Here is a 17,271-nt window from a genome sequence, read left to right as displayed (position 1 = left end):
AAAGATTATCCTCACAGACCTGCACCCCCCTCCCCCTCCCCCAGATGCCTCAGTTCAGTAAATCACTTTGTTTCGTTGTCATATATAAGTATTTTGTTTCAAGTAAAAGTTGCAGTTGTTATAATTTTGACTATCATAATTTTGCCAGTGAATGTTCTCCGAAGTGATAGCTTTGTTCTCTGGAGTGATAGATTGATTGCATCCATCTCCCCCTACCCCCCCCCCCCCCCTCTCTTTCCACATCCACATGCCACCTTTGAAACTTAAAAATCAGCTCTTTTCAGGTCATGAATATGATATTACTCTAGGCATTTCTCAATTTTTTTATGACAGACTTTTTAACATGTTGTACATGAGATGTCATGAGACTTTTGTTTGCTTCCATTTCAGATCCTCTATCATCAGCATTTGTGACATGTATGGAGATTAATTCGAAGCTGTGAAATATGAAATCCCTTGATTAATGGCAAAAGGTACTAAAAAAGACACAACGGGTGAAATAGATGTCTGGGATAGATTACAACGCATCATTTGGTGATTCTTGAAAAATTGTAAGCACTTTCTATCTTATCTCCGAGCTCTCCCTCCACCTCTCTCTCTCTCTCTCTCTCTCTTTTAATGCACTTCATAGCCAAATATAAATTCATCAAGCTGCTGTACTTCAGGGTGTGTCTCCCTTTAGACTCTGTACTCCGTAGGAAATGAAACAAAATGTGACTATTTACATTGCATATACATACGATGCAGTATAGTGATCTATGGTTTTCAACTTTCACTTTCTGCTCTTCCAAGGTGTGCATTGTCATCAGTCATTTTTTACTTATCTATCATTTTCAATAATATCTTATTTATTGGACTATATAACAGATCTATCAAGACTAAAACTCTGCCTAAATTTGTCCTTTTACATTCGGGATAACAAGAACATGTTTCCATATTTAAATGGTGGATTATGTTTCCATGGAAGGTATAGGAGGTGAAACGTTGTACTTTTGTGGTCAGAGAAATTAATCTGTTCACACTCCTGTATGTGCCCAAGCATGTACTTAGGGCATTTTGTAAATTATGGTCCCAAATTTGTGACACGTTCTTTGGTGTCCCCTAAAGTCACACACAATATGGTATGCTGTAAGGTACTGTATATAGAAAACAAATTATGAAGTGTACTGTAAGCTAATCGGTAGTGATGGATATATTGTGCTTAAAGATGGACATTTGTGCACATTTAGTTTGTCACGTTAGATTGAAGTAAAGGCTAGATATACTGTAATTATACAGAAAATGTGTTACTGACACACAGTGGGAAACAGGAAAGCCAAATCTCTCACAATTTGGATCCCCTTTCCTTTATGGAATGACCCGTTTAATCGGCAACTATTTTGGTATTTTTTTGTTATTCTGAGCTAGTATGCTATGGGACTTTACACATGTGCTATAAAATGGAAAGGTGGGAAACATATGATGAATCGTGAGTCATGATTAGTTGCATGAACATTACACATCCTTTCCCAGAGAATGAAGCTTTAAAGTTAAAGTCTAGTAAAAGAAACAACCCCCCCCCCCGTTCCTCTTGGTATGGAATGTCTCTAATCAAGTAGAAAATGTAGTAAAAAATACTTTAGTAGCCATTTTGCCTTTAGATACCATAATGTATATTGTTTTCTACGTATATGCATTATTCTAATTTGAGATCAGTCCTATATGAAACTATAAAAAAAAAAGAATGATTGATATCCTGTTGGGAATTTGGTGACTGCCAAGACACCTCGATAGCACACTATGTTGGTTAAGTGTGCGAACGAAACAACGTATACAGTAATTAATAATCTCCACAAATGGATGAGCAGTAACACCTGGCAATGAAATGACTGAATGAGATTAAACTTGCATCGTAAGGGGAACGTAATCTGGTGGTGACTACTGTACATTCATAAAAAAAAGCCATGCAAATTGAACAAAATGCTACACAAGTTACTGTATGTAGGGGCTTGTTTTATTGCATTTTATTGTTCGCAGATTCCTAGTAATAATTTTGTACAGTAGATTATGACAAACAACACACACAGTAATTACTTATTGCCACAAATGGATAAGCAGTAACACCTGGTAATGAAATAACTGAATGAGATCAAACTTGAGCATCGTAGAACTTTGTCACACTACAATTAATTGCTCCCATTGACTTACACACTAAAGTCGTCACTTTCCAAGGCCACTAGAGCATAGATAGAAGTTTTCAACTGACATGTCCTACCCACCATATGATAGCTGATGGCTAGGGCTATCACAGCACATTCAACTTTCGCCACCACTTCAGTTTAAATTTTGAGCTAGAAGAGCTCCCCAACCCATCTGCCAGCTGTCACTGCGGAGTCTTCTTGTATCACCCAAGATTTTCTCAAATACCTTAAATCACCTTCAATCCTCCAGATGTTTAGACCATCAGTAGTTTATTTCATCCTCTTCAGCAGCCAAGTATCAAACATATGATGATGACTCAGAAAGTGCCAAAAAAAATCAATACAGGAGTTCACTTTAGGGCTAATTTCTGATGGTTAACTTCTCAGGCGGACGTGCATTACTGTACTCTAATTGTGGTGTGATACCTGTAGGGGGAAATTAATCTGGCGGTGACTTCTGTAGTACAGTACCTTTGTAAAAAGCCATGCAAATTGAGCAAAAATGCTACACAAATTACTGTATGTAGGGGCTTGTTTTATAGCATTTTATTGTTTGCAGATTCGTAGTACTGTAAACAATTTTGTGCAGGGAAAGACCTGGTATCACTTGAAAAAATGCATTGCATAGTGCTCTGTACACATACAGTACAGAAAGAGTATGAATGGGGAAATTTTTTGGAATTTTCAGTCTTTTATGATAAAAAGAGAATGATGTGTAAAACTCAAAAGCTACGATATAAAGAATAGATGCAAATTGAAACACTGGTATATCACCCTCTTTGATATTTTTACAATTAGTCGGCTATTACACAAGATCTGTTTCCTGACAAGAAGGAGCTCATTTCATTTTCATTTTCATAGATTCAGCATTTCGCACCGAAGAAATTGCTCGTTCTGAGCACTAGACTGACCCGTTCGGTCAAAAATTATGGGGAACAAGCATGGCTGTTACTGCCTCCCCTGTGTGAAACCCCCTCAAAGGAGGAAAGGAGGAGGGAAGACATCATCCACCAACCACCACTCCTCCTCACACATTCATCAAAGTCTTGCTTTTCATCCCCATGCCGTACAAGAGGAAGACGCTCTCGACATCTCACCAGATCTACCGCACATCGGGGATCGGGAATACTTCGAAGAAGGTGAGAATAATTCCTATAAGCAGCTAAAAACTAGATCTATGTTACTACGGAATCGGCATATTATTTGAAAAGCAAGAGACATTCTTAAGGGATTTTTAGCATGTGTTGTGAGACTTACCTATGTATATCTTCAATCAACATATGTACTCCATTCTACCTTAACAGAAGAAGTACAGATCTATGTAATGAGATAAATTTGGGTTCATACTTAGGTAAATTGAACTGTACATATATATATATGTTGATTTAGAGACCGCTGAGTATCATTTTTTTTTCATAAATAATACCCAAACCAGATAAATTTGAGATAACTGACTTCTCAATGTTGTATTCATGTTTATTGCATAGTCATTGTCATTACCCTGGAAACACAATGTTTTTGTTCAAGCTGCTCTTTTGCATCCCCCTGTGTTCAGGCACGTAGCCAAGGGGGGGGGGCGAAGGGGGCAGCCGCCCCCCCTTGAGCATATATATATTTTTTTAATGTTTTTATGATATCGCTAGTATTTTCAAAAGAGAAAATGATAAGATGCAACTTACAAGGCCTGGGAAGTGCCATTTCCAGCGATCTGGGAGGCATTTTCAGCCAAAATTTTCCTGGCCTGTGTTTCCCTAGATTCAGTCAAGGTACATGAGCAATAGTGTTTTACAAAGTGAGGGGAATATTCTCTTCATCCAGTGAGGGACAACAAATGGGTTAGTTGGCCTGATGCATATGCAAAGTAGGCTAGGCTTAGGACTTTCAGTTAAATAAGAGTGTGGTAGGTGTTTAGCTATTCAAGTGGTGATGTTTGTTTGGAAATTTGACAGAGTAACAAGATGAGCCTTTTTATTACTCTGCCCATGCATGTTTTCCTCACTTGGTTGTGAGTTTTTTTTTTTAGCTTTACAGTAAATAATATTACAAATTTACCAAAAGTCATTGTTGCAAAACTTTTGAACTATGTAGTACTATGTACTATAACTATGTAATACCAATATGATAAAAAAAAATGAATGCATAAAAGCTGCATAGAACTGTTGGTTTCTTTGATGGTAGTGAAAGCTAAAATTTTCTCATTTCAGGAGATCCTACAGTCCAGCCTGCTTCAGGGACCATATTTTTAACTAAATCCGAAATTGAAGGTAAGTGAATCACTTTTGTAAGGCTCAAAGAAAAGTCAATCCGAAAATTTACTGACGCCATTTGCCCTGCAAAAAATAAAAAATAAAATAAAATCACACCTTTCTCCAGGACATCATTGTACAGATCAGTGGGGTATCTAACCTTGCATACACCACTAGTCCTTTCATACGACCAGTGATGAATTCGATGTTAAGGGTTTGGAGGTTAATTATTTTTGGGCTGAAAATGGTACATGCCAAAAATTATCTATAAAGTTATAAAAAGTGATTATTCCAAGATTGTATACCCCTAACTTGTTTTTGGACTGATATTAGAGTATAAACAAAGGGGAGGATTGAAAAGATTTTGTGTTCGTTTTGTCGCCCAGTGAGAGGTAAATTTTACCCAGTGAAGTTTGTGTCAGTCTTGTAAACTTCATGTTATCTTGCTAAATTATACAAAACCTACTTTTGTGATTTTGAAATGTCTCATCACCACAATTTTCACAAATGTACAGTTGGTCTTTTTGCTTGATAACGTTAACTTTTCAAGAAACACCTTTCAAGCATCTTTCTATAACAGTCATGGTTAAAAATAAAACACCCATAATACAGTCTTCTCATTGTTTGGTAGGACATATTCTCTTCCCTCTTCTTTCTTCTCCGGTGTCTTTTTACTTTTCTCCATCCCGAGGCTATAGTGCAGGATATGTTCTTTGTCATTGTGGAATCTTTTCTGTGTTAAACATCTGAAGGAGCACTCATATCATGTTGCACGAAAACCCCCGTTTCTAGGCTGAGACCGAACCTAATTACATACCCAATCAGCTTCATGCTCATTCGATATCTGCTGTCAGTTCTCAGCCGGCATAAGGCCAGAGGAGTGCATGGATCATCAACACATATGTACATATATAGATTAACCAAGCCCACCGGCTACCGAGAGGTCGGCCGATAAAATTAGCTTCGACGGTGACCCTCTTAATTTTGATCGTCGGCGTCACATGCTTCTGTTCGTTCTCCGGAAGAAGTTTTATCAATCTTGTGTTTCATTAAATTCTAATGGATCTCCAACCGAGTGAATTAGGGGCTGGCGAGGGTAGACAAGATCAATGAGGTTTAACTCTCATGCAATGCTCCACTGAATTGGAGAGGCACTGCACAAACTCATCATTGCACGCACACAAGGTTTCATTTGTAACAAGAGTGTAACGATTGATTTCTGGCTTATAGGGCTTTTGTTCCAAACTAATTTCCGTGATGCTCGGTGTCGTGGAATACATTAGCGACAGTGTAGCAAATTTCAATAGCCTGATGGATGTAGAAGATGTATGTTTTTACAATAATTTCAAAATTCAGTGTTTCATATTTATCTAGTTCCATCAGAGACCATATTAATGTTCCCAAGATTCCTACAGTTGATTGTGGGGCTGGGGTGGATATGGTAGGGTCGGGGGGGGGGGAGATTTCATTTTCATTAGTAGAATTTCAAGGTTCTGACTAAAGGGTACTACTGTATATTGTCTCATCTTGTTTTTTTACAGTATTGCTCCATATCTTCCTCTTATTAAATGCAACAGGAGAAGTTTTAACTGCATCCATTTTACTGCTCCTATTATAGTATTTGTTGGTCCTGTGTGGTAGCATGTTTCACATGTTAAAAGATGAAATAGAATAAGCAGTTTTATTTCAAAGTTTGTGCTCAAAAGTTTCCACCTTGACAACTGTAACCTTTGAAATAAAGTCGTTGAAGCTGCACGAAATGGTTTTATAAGAATTTTAAAGAATATTTATAACTGTAGAAGCCATCCCCGTCATTTTAAGCTGACCATTCTGTGCAATAACGCAAGGTACAATTTAAGAAAATAAAGTAATCTTGTGATAAGACCTACTTTTAGAAAAAAACAAATTTATATACAAAGCTGCTTTTTTATCCAATTTGTTATAATCTTTCTACTCTTTCAACCTTTGCTTTTTGATGTTTTGTTGTCAATTTTTGTTGCAACTACCTATGACCTCACTGTCTTAATGTTTCTATGTATATATATATTTATAGAGAAAACCAGAGAAATAAGATATGACTCATATGTATATATATGTATATGTTTATTAATTTTATTCCCTTTCTCAATTTTTTCTTCTATGCATCCTATTAATAAATTGCTTGAAATTTTTATTCCAGAACATACTGAAAGAGAAAGTGAAACTGAAAGATTAAAAGAAATCATAAATCACTCTTAAATTTCAAACATAATTTCTTTGCAAAAAACGAAGGAATAAAACGGAACAGAAAGGAAAAGAAAAATGATCAGGATATGGGATTTTACAGATTTCTGCAGTTATTTCCTGTTCCCTGTGTTGATTTTAATGATGCATAAAGGATTTGAAGTCTGGTCGAAAATGTTGTTGTCCTCTTTTCCCAGACACTGTTTAATTTGAGTATCATGATCACAACCCCCCAAAATTTCAAATAATATTTAGTTTCCTAATGGGTTGATATGAACTGATAATTAAAAGTCAAGGGCTCTCGTTAAGATGGAAGTTAAATTTTGGCCAAACTTAGTTCTAAACACTGCTTTATAATATTTAACACGCTTCTTCTCAGAGGAATATAATATTTCTACAAAATAATTGCTTCTTAATGAGATTGCCACTACCAGGGCCCTTGGCAGCTTTAGCAAAAATTCCAAATGTATCAGGTTTTAAATGATAAATCAACAAGATGATTATAATGAGAAAGTAAAGCTTTTGGTTTTGAAGAACACTTGCCATAATTACATCACAGACCACCTACCAGTGATCCACTCTGGGAAAGAATCGAGGATTCAGTCAGCCAAAATAGGTTTCGTTTCATCAACCAGATCTTGATTTAGGGACAAGAATATAGAGATGTTTTTCTTTTCCATGTCTGCCACTGGAATTTCCCTTCAGATATCATAATAATAATAATTATCTGTTCTTATATAGCGCATCTTACAATAAAGTCTCGCCGCACTGTACTTAACCCTGGTCATCGGTAACTTGTCACACCTACACACCAAAGTGTGCACAATTCAAACAATCTCTCCTGGGGCACCACAGCCAAGTGTCCCCTGGGGGACTTCCCATAGGGTGCAGCCACAAACCGGCGTACGCAACTATATTTTACAAGTCACCTCGCAAGTCCCCATTTATACACCTGGGTGAAGAAAGGCAATGGAGATAAAGTGCCTTGCCCAAGGACACAACGCAATGATCTGGCCAGGGCTCGAACCTGTAATCCTTAGATCACAAGTCCACTGCCTTAACCACTTGACCACAACGCCCTCCTAGATATACAGTAGTTGAGTTCCCTGCTTTAGATATCAGATTAATGGTGATTGAAAGTAATTATATGCCATTGCTTTGTTTCCATCACCTGTCAACTAATTTCTGGCTTTGTTTTGCAGATGCTCGTAGGCATAGAAAGTCCAATCATGTGGTCGACCAGAGGCAAAAGCCTACTACAGTCAGGAGAAGTAATACCTGTTCATCGATATATGTAGACGATAGCTCCATATCACAACCAAATCTTAAAACGACTATTAAATGGTATGTATTGTTCTAATAAATGAAAGGTTTCAGTGCCACAGATGAATATTGGCAAGGGAAGAGAGAGAGAGGGGTGGGGGGGTGGGGAGGGGGGATGGAGATGAAATAATTTGAGTGGATGATGAGTGCAGCAGTAGAAGGGAGGGGAAATGCAAGGCAAACCAAAGCATCAGTTTCAATTAATAAGATGTGTGGGGAGAAGAGAGGGACTTAGTCCCCCACGGGCCCCCTCCCACCCTAAGCCTGCCCCCCCCGCCTTCCGAAAAAAGGAGGAAGAAATCTGCTGAAATCTGAAAGTATTTGCTGATAATGTATGCTGTACCACTCACTCAAAGAGAGGCAGCCTTGCTACTCTCAATGCCCCCATCCACTACCCCTACGGTACCCTCTTCTAAAACCGTTCCCAGAAATATCTGTATCTTCTGTCGTGAAGTTTTCTGAAAAGTAAATGACTTTCTCCTTCGATAAATTTGTTTATAGATGTACTTAAATACGTATGGGTAAAACCATACAAAGATAATCTGAGTGTCTGTTTAAAGATTTCTGTCTGCCATATAGTATTAAGTTGAGTCTCGTCTATCCGACATGCTCAGTGATTAACCTCCGCCACGTATCACGATCTTGCGCACAGTATAAATATACATCCGTGCATAAAAGCGTTATACCAAAGCGCATAGATACTTTGGTTGCGTCATAGATAGGCTAGTTGCGCTTACTTTCCGTTGGACAGACAAAGCTGTGTGGTATATTTTAAATGTATATATAAAAATACACGGTACACAGTGTATACATACATCCGTGCAAAGCACATAGATATTTTGGTTGCATCATAGCTAAGGTCGTCGCGCTTACTTTTCGTTGAACAGACAACGCTGTATGTTATAGTTTAAATGTTTAGATATAAATACATGGTACACAGTGTATACATACCGATCCGTGCATTAAACGTTAACCCAAATCGCATAGATACTTTGGTTGAGTCATAGCTGTCTGCTACAGTATATGACAATGTTATTTGTCATAACTGACTCCTTTGTGGATTTAGAGTTTGCATATGGAAAAAATATGTTGTGAAAACAAAGCAGAAATGTCTGTGTTTGTCAAAAGTCTAATTGACTTTGGTTAAACTTTGTGTTTTTGTGTTTATTTTCTTCATATCAGTGTTTCCTTAGCTGTTTATTATCACATCAAGAACAGAACGATGAGCAGAGCAATGGAGATATTTGATGAGAAGAAATATCCATTAACTGTAAGTGAAAAGCCGCTTCTTGGGTCGAGTTTGTCACTTTGTATCATTCGACCATCCCGGGGCAACATCCAGCTGTTTTCACATGACAAATTTAACACCAAGCGCTGGTTCTGATCCTCCCTCAACTCATAGTCTATCACAGGGTTCATTATGTTTACATTTCAATTTTAACACTTGAGCTGGAGTTGGACAAAGTGCTCACAGTCTAATGACCTAAATCTTCTCTCTTACGGCCATAGTCTTCTCTTATACTGCCTCTATCTTCTCTGTTACGACCTAAATCTTCTCTCTTACGAGCTAAACCTTCTCTTTCACGAGCTAAATCTACTCTCTTACGGCCTACATCTGCTCTCTTACGGCCTAAACCTTCTCTCTTACGGCCTTAATCTGCTCTCTTACGAGCTAAATCTTCTCTCTTATGGCCTTAATCTTCTCAATTACAGCCAAAATCTTCTCTCTTATGGCCTAAATCCTACAGTGGTTGTATTGTTAGGTGTGCACAATACAACTGTCTATTTTAATTGTTTTAAATCCTTCATATCCAAACATTAGTTAAAGTGGTTGTAATGTAATGTCTCCCACCACAAACCAACATTATGGGTGACCAAAAAATAAGAAAAACCAATAGTGTACAAAATAAAATGCTAGGTCATTGTATCTATTCCAAACTGTTTTTTTAAACTCCAAAAGGGTCTGTTATTTTCAAAGAGCAAACATGAACATGCATCTTTTGGTTTACAACACTTTTCACAGCAAATATGAACTGACCCTAACCCACTTTGCATATAAGAGTTGGGACAAAGTCGGTACTGTCCTAGGTAATTAACAGCTATTTTTGCACTTTTCATTTTGATGAAGGAATGAATACCTCCTTACAAGTGGTACGGTCCGTAGGGACCACTTCACCTGTAGTAACTTGTAGCGAGAGGAGTAATGCGAAGTGGAAGATACTTTTAATGTTAGAATTGGATATTAAACCAGGTGTTAATTAATTAGATTAATATATTATATATCTGTTGATAACAATGATTAATCATTTTATTTCAGAAAAATGTTACAAATTAAAAAAAAATAATAGAAATATATAATACATATGTTAAATGATTCTTCATGCTTTGATTCTCGTTTGCAGAAGTCCACGGTTTCCGACGACTACAATCATCACAATCCTGACCATAAACAGATTTACAAGTTTATAAGGATGCTGTTCAATGCTGCCCAGCTTACATCTGAATGTGCCATTGTAATGTTGGTAAGTATCACCATGACTGTACTAAACATGTATAGCCATGTATAGCCATGAATAGCCATGTTGTACTAAGCATGGATAGCCAAAATTGTGGCCTTTTATGTTGGTCAGGCAACATCTGAATGTGCCATTGTAATGTTGGTAAGTATAACCATGACTGTACTAAACATGTATAGCGAATGTATAGCCATGTATAGCCATGTATAGCCATGTTATACTAAGCATGGATAGCCAAAATTGTGGCCTTTTTTGTTGGTCAGGCAACATCTGAATGTGCCATTGTAAAGTTGGTAAGTATAACCATGACTCTATGTTGTACTAAACATGGGTAGCCAAAATTGTGGCCTTTTCTTGTTGGTCAGGCAACATTCAGATGACATTTAATAACAGCTAGAATGTACAGAAATGGTGTCTTTGAAATGGTGTCTTTTTTGGAAAGCTTAGAAAGAATATCTGTCTGTCTGAACTAGCGAAACATATCAGTGATGAGTTTGTGAATCGAAACTCACCATAATGATGTACAGTGTTGTACAGTGATATACAGATATTGATGTACAGATGTTGAACTCAAAGTACATCACTTCAACCAAACTGGTAAAGGTTTAAAACCACTTCAAGTTGAAATGCTATTAAAGTACAGCAAATTGGGATTAGGGTCATTAATCAACATGTAAAGTAAGGTAGGAAGTAACATGCTAGTGGATTAGGTAAACAACAAAATTCATACCATCATGAAATGAATGGGTTAATGTATAGGTGTATAGCCATATCGGTAAGAAGAGAGGGATGGGGACTTAGGGAGTGAATTGTTTCAAACACTTTCTTATCCTTTTGTACTAACTAAAACATTGAAGTCAATTATCTTATAAAGAAGAAATATTACTGTTAACAACCTGTGTGTCTACTTCAAACATCCAGTGTAGAGAGATATAGAGGGTCTGACTTGTTGATCCCAACAGAATCATCTCTAAGACTAACTAGATAATAAAAATGAAGATGTTATATCTAGTTCTAGTACAGCTGTCCTTCTGTCCCCTTCAAAAAAATTTGTGGTTCCAAGTTGGCCAGAAAAGGGATCCTTAGTATATTAAGTATAATATGATGGTTGACCTCCCACCCCCACACACCCCCCCCCCACCAAGCCCCCTCCCTCTCCCTGATTAAAAACATTGAAGATGTATTTGGGACATTGATGAAAAAAGAAAGAAATATGGAGGAGATAAGTAAGACTTTCAATGTGTCAGTTACTCATTACTTGAGAGCGTGGTGGCCAATTGGCTATGGCGTTGGATTCGTGATCCAAGGATTGCTGGTTCGATTCCTGCCTTGTTCATTATGTTGTGTCCTTGGGCAAGATGCTTTATCTCACTTGCCTCTCTCCACCCAGGGGTTAAATGGGTACTTGTGAGGTAACTTGTCATTGGGTGCAGTATGTAACTGCTGCTGACTGGAGGGATTGTCTCTGGGACAGGTTATCATTGACTAGGGGTAATATAACATCTGTAAAGTGCTTTGAGACCTATCGCTGGTATAAAGCGCTATATAAAAAGCAAATATTATTATTTTATTATTATTCCAATTTTGATATGTTCTGCCGTATATAATAAACTCTTTAATTTCCACCGATACAGGTCTACCTGGAAAGGTTACTGATAAATGCAGAGATTGACATCATGCCCGGTAATTGGAAACGAATCGTCCTGGGTGCTATCCTACTCAGCTCAAAAGTATGGGATGACCAAGCGGTCTGGAATGTAGATTACTGTCAGATCCTGAGAGATTTAACAGTTGAGGATATGTAAGTGATTTGGTTTTCAGAACCTAGTTAATAGTTTTTTAAGAAAAGCCCCCTCCATCATGACAAAGATCATCAAAGTGGATGATTATACCCCCCTCGCCATAGACCCCTTCCAGGCTCATAACAACCATCACTGGAAGGTCGCCAAGGTGATGAAGGTGAAAATTGGATTCACCAAGCAAAAACAAGGTTTATTATATTGGTAAGTAAATGATAGTCCCTCAATGAAAACCCATACACTCAATCCCCCTGCCAACCTCCTCTCTCTGAAAAAAAAATATGTTGATAATCGCTCAATTATTTTAAGGTAATTAACATTCCAGACATCTTAAGAATACCCGTACTAGATTTGAGGGTGGCTGATTCCTTTTTCTTGAGACAAACATTTGGCTGAAAAGTGATGACAGCATGACATTAATATTTGTGTAACAGTGCACATAGGTAACCTGAGTGAAAAAAAAACATCAGTGAATCTGTTGGACTAATTTTGCACTTGTGTTACAAATAAGTTGAATGATTTGAATTCCTTTTCCTTGAGACATACATTTGACTGAAAAGGTGATGACAGCCTGACATCATTAATATTTGTGTAACAGTGCACATAGGGAACCTAAGTGAAAAAAAAACATCAGTGAATCTGTTGGACTAATTTTGCACTTGTGTTACTAATAATTTGAATGATTTGAATGATTTGAATGATACGAAAGGCAATCAATTGCTTTCAATATTGACTGGATTGATAAATTTCTTTTAGCTTTTTGTTTTCTCATCCTATTGTCTTCTCCTTTTGCTTACATTTGCAGGAATGAAATGGAAAGGCAGTTCTTGGAGATACTTGATTTTAATATTAATGTGCCATCGAGTGTCTACGCCAAGTATTACTTTGATCTAAGGGTGCTGGCCGATGCTTACGAACTCTCCATTCCAGCTGAGCCTCTCAGCAGACAGAGAGCCAAAAAATTAGAGGTGAATTGAGTGTTTGATTCTCTCCTTTGTTCATGAACCCCTCTGCACACCCCTTTCATATCAATGTCCATTGTCTTTTTTTAATTGTTCACTGTCCATTGTTCTGATGTTTTTTCTACTGTTCATTGTTCCAATTAAAAAGGTCTCTCCTATATTTTTGTTTTTATTCATTTAACCTGCATTTATTTCGGTGTGTTCCCCCTCAAAAAAGTGGAGGTGAATTGATTATTTATTCTCTCCTTTGTTCATTGTCTTTTTTTAATTGTTCACTGTCCATTGTTCTGTTTTTTTTTCACTGTCCATTGTTCCAATTAAAAAGGTCTCTCCTTTATTTATTTTTTGGGTTTCATTTAACCTGCATTTATTTCTGTGTGTTCCCCCTCACAGTCAGCCACCGAAGAATATCATGCTAGGATCTACATTCAAAAAATTGCACATATAGAAAAACATTTAAAATACAAGATGGAAATATACCTAAATGCATCAAAAAGAAAATAACATGCCAAGGATAACCCTTCAAGCTAAAAGCTTATTTCCAAAGGGGTCCTTATAACCTTAAAGATACAAAAGATAAGAAATTTACTATTAAAACATCTAAAACATGCAAACAAACACTGTAAAAAATAAAAAGCATGAAAGATATTTACAAGATAAACATTCAAATGATTTAACTTTGGCATCTTTTTTCCAACCAAAGATGTCACATATGAATGTCCAGTAGATTCTAAATTCTAAATTTTCATATATATAAACCTTCACTCGGTATCAGTTTGTTAAGTTTTTTCTCTCTCTCTTTGATTGGTGACATCAAAGACTTGGAACGAGTCAAGAGTAACGTTGAGCAGTGTGTTATAAATTTATACAAAATCTTGCCCTAACCATTCCTCACTTTCAGATTGCAAATGAGCAAACTCTCATAAATCTTTTAGATTTTATTTTCTCCCAAAAATGAACTCCAAATTTCTAAGTAATTGATGGATACGTTAAATTCTGGAAAGTTTTACCGCCCACTTACTCTTCTGTGGTAGATCGTGCAACCAATAAATAGTGAATTTTATGATTTTTGGCCGTTTCTCTGTTTGACTGCTAGTGCGGTTATTGCGACAGAAGATGAAGAAATTGACCAAAATGAATGCCAACAGCTATCATAATAGGTCGGATGTTAAAGGGACTGCTACAAGGGAGGTATAGGGGTGGTGAAGTGGCCAATTACTAGGTTCCTGGTCCAACTTCTCACCAGGAACCAGATTCTTTTGGACCTATTCACAAAATTGCTGATATGCAGTGTTGATGAGTGGAGACTTTTAGCAGATTTGACATTCCTAGTTTGGGACATGGAGAGCAAGGCTTTGGGTCTGTTCCCTTCAATGGTTTTAAGACAAATGTCGTTCACAATAACTGCACTGCATGATACTGAATGGGGGTGTGCCTTAACTTTCTTCAGTATTTGAGAAAAGTGGTCGGATGCTGAGGTACACTCCTCTCCGTCGGATGGGGACGTTAAATGACGGCCCCGAAAGTAGGAATAGGTGGGACAATTACATTTTTCTGAACATTCATTAGGTTGGGAAGGCTTGATATAAGCCCGTGTTTAACCATGATCATCATCATCACATGGCTAGGGTTTTATAGGAGCTTTGGTTGACTTCCTAACCCTTGGGAAATACTAAACTAAACTAAAGTCAAACTGTTTCAACTAAAATACTCCAGCATTCATTACCCTTAAAACATGGAGATATACAAATGCTTGGATATGTTACATAAAAACTGTTGAAGTTTTTTTTTAACATACTTTCATAATGGATCTGTAAATTGACTGTGTTTACTGGTTATGCTAAAAATGACAATAATATCTTAAGAAACTTACAAACAAATGTTTTATGTCACTGTTTTCAAATTTTTTTTGTACACGAATGATGCATTCTTTGTTATTGGCTTATCTTTCAATTCGTTGTGCCTTGTAACGTTACTTTTGAAATGGATCTCAGTTGTGTTTTCTGTGTTGTGTGACTAGTGTGTTAAAACTCACATTCTACTTACAGTAATGTTGTTGTATATATCTTTCCCCTGTTTTGTGTGGCTAGTGTGTCAATACTCCTATTCTACTTACAGTATGTTGTTGTATAAATCTTTCCTCTGTTTTATGTGGCTAGTGTGTTAATACTCACATTCTACTTAAAGTATCTTGTTGTATATGTTTTTTTCTCTGTTTTGTGTTTTGTGTCACTAGTGTTAATACTCACATTCTGCAAAAAGTGTGTTAATACTCACATTCTACTTACAGTATGTTGTTGTATATGTTTTTCCTCTGTATTGTGTGACTAGTGTGTTAATACTCACATTCTGCAAAAAGTGTGTTAATACTCACATTCTACTTACAGTATGTTGTTGTATATATCTTTCCTCTGTTTTGTGTTACTAATGTGTTAATACTCCTATTCTACTTACAGTATGTTGTTGTATATGTTTTTCCTCTGTTTTGTGTGACTAGTGTGTTAATACTCACATTCTACTTAAAGTATCTTGTTGTATATGTTTTTTTCTCTGTTTTGTGTTTTGTGTCACTAGTGTTAATACTCACATTCTGCAAAAAGTGTGTTAATACTCACATTCTACTTACAGTATGTTGTTGTATATATCTTTCCTCTGTTTTGTGTTACTAATGTGTTAATACTCCTATTCTACTTACAGTATGTTGTTGTATATGTTTTTCCTCTGTTTTGTGTGACTAGTGTGTTAATACTCACATTCTACTTACAGTATGTTGTTGTATATGTTTTTCCTCTGTATTGTGTGACTAGTGTGTTAATACTCACATTCTGCAAAAAGTGTGTTAATACTCACATTCTACTTACAGTATGTTGTTGTATATATCTTTCCTCTGTTTTGTGTTACTAATGTGTTAATACTCCTATTCTACTTACAGTATGTTGTTGTATATGTTTTTCCTCTGTTTTGTGTGACTAGTGTGTTAATACTCACATTCTACTTACAGTATGTTGTTGTATATGTTTTTCCTCTGTATTGTGTGACTAGTGTGTTAATACTCACATTCTGCAAAAAGTGTGTTAATACTCACATTCTACTTACAGTATGTTGTTGTATATATCTTTCCTCTGTTTTGTGTTACTAATGTGTTAATACTCCTATTCTACTTACAGTATGTTGTTGTATATGTTTTTCCTCTGTTTTGTGTGACTAGTGTGTTAATACTCACATTCTACTTACAGTATGTTGTTGTATATGTTTTTCCTCTGTATTGTGTGACTAGTGTGTTAATACTCACATTCTGCAAAAAGTGTGTTAATACTCACATTCTACTTACAGTATGTTGTTGTATATATCTTTCCTCTGTTTTGTGTTACTAATGTGTTAATACTCCTATTCTACTTACAGTATGTTGTTGTATATGTTTTTCCTCTGTTTTGTGTGACTAGTGTGTTAATACTCACATTCTACTTACAGTATGTTGTTGTATATGTTTTTCCTCTGTATTGTGTGACTAGTGTGTTAATACTCACATTCTGCAAAAAGTGTGTTAATACTCACATTCTACTTACAGTATGTTGTTGTATATATCTTTCCTCTGTTTTGTGTTACTAATGTGTTAATACTCCTATTCTACTTACAGTATGTTGTTGTATATGTTTTTCCTCTGTTTTGTGTGACTAGTGTGTTAATACTCACATTCTACTTACAGTATGTTGTTGTATATGTTTTTCCTCTGTATTGTGTGACTAGTGTGTTAATACTCACATTCTGCAAAAAGTGTGTTAATACTCACATTCTACTTACAGTATGTTGTTGTATATATCTTTCCTCTGTTTTGTGTTACTAATGTGTTAATACTCCTATTCTACTTACAGTATGTTGTTGTATATGTTTTTCCTCTGTTTTGTGTGACTAGTGTGTTAATACTCACATTCTACTTACAGTATGTTGTTGTATATGTTTTTCCTCTGTTTTGTGTGACTAGTGTGTTAATACTCACATTCTACTTACAGTATGTTGTTGTA

General features: G+C 36.4%; 1 protein-coding gene across 4 annotated transcripts in view; it reads left to right on the top strand.

Annotated features, from left to right (window-relative positions):
* Positions 1-17,271, top strand: part of LOC139964944 (cyclin-Y-like protein 1) — a 33,004-nt gene that overhangs the window by 4,870 nt on the left and 10,863 nt on the right. For all 4 annotated transcript variants that reach the window (XR_011792131.1, XM_071967042.1, XM_071967041.1 and 1 more), the window contains exons 2-9: positions 391-551; positions 3,042-3,319; positions 4,385-4,444; positions 7,852-7,993; positions 9,155-9,242; positions 10,375-10,494; positions 12,123-12,289; positions 13,093-13,255. Coding sequence is in view for 3 of the 4 variants with exons in the window: in XM_071967042.1 (XP_071823143.1) it covers positions 3,109-3,319; positions 4,385-4,444; positions 7,852-7,993; positions 9,155-9,242; positions 10,375-10,494; positions 12,123-12,289; positions 13,093-13,255 (951 nt within the window). In the remaining variant the exon portion in view is untranslated. The remainder of the gene's footprint in view (positions 1-390; positions 552-3,041; positions 3,320-4,384; positions 4,445-7,851; positions 7,994-9,154; positions 9,243-10,374; positions 10,495-12,122; positions 12,290-13,092; positions 13,256-17,271) is intronic.

The sequence above is a fragment of the Apostichopus japonicus genome, chromosome 23, assembly GCF_037975245.1.
Source record: "Apostichopus japonicus isolate 1M-3 chromosome 23, ASM3797524v1, whole genome shotgun sequence".
NCBI lineage: Eukaryota > Metazoa > Echinodermata > Holothuroidea > Aspidochirotida > Stichopodidae > Apostichopus > Apostichopus japonicus.
The sequence above is the reverse complement of the archived record's forward strand: the minus strand, read 5'-3'. Positions and strand labels throughout refer to the sequence as shown.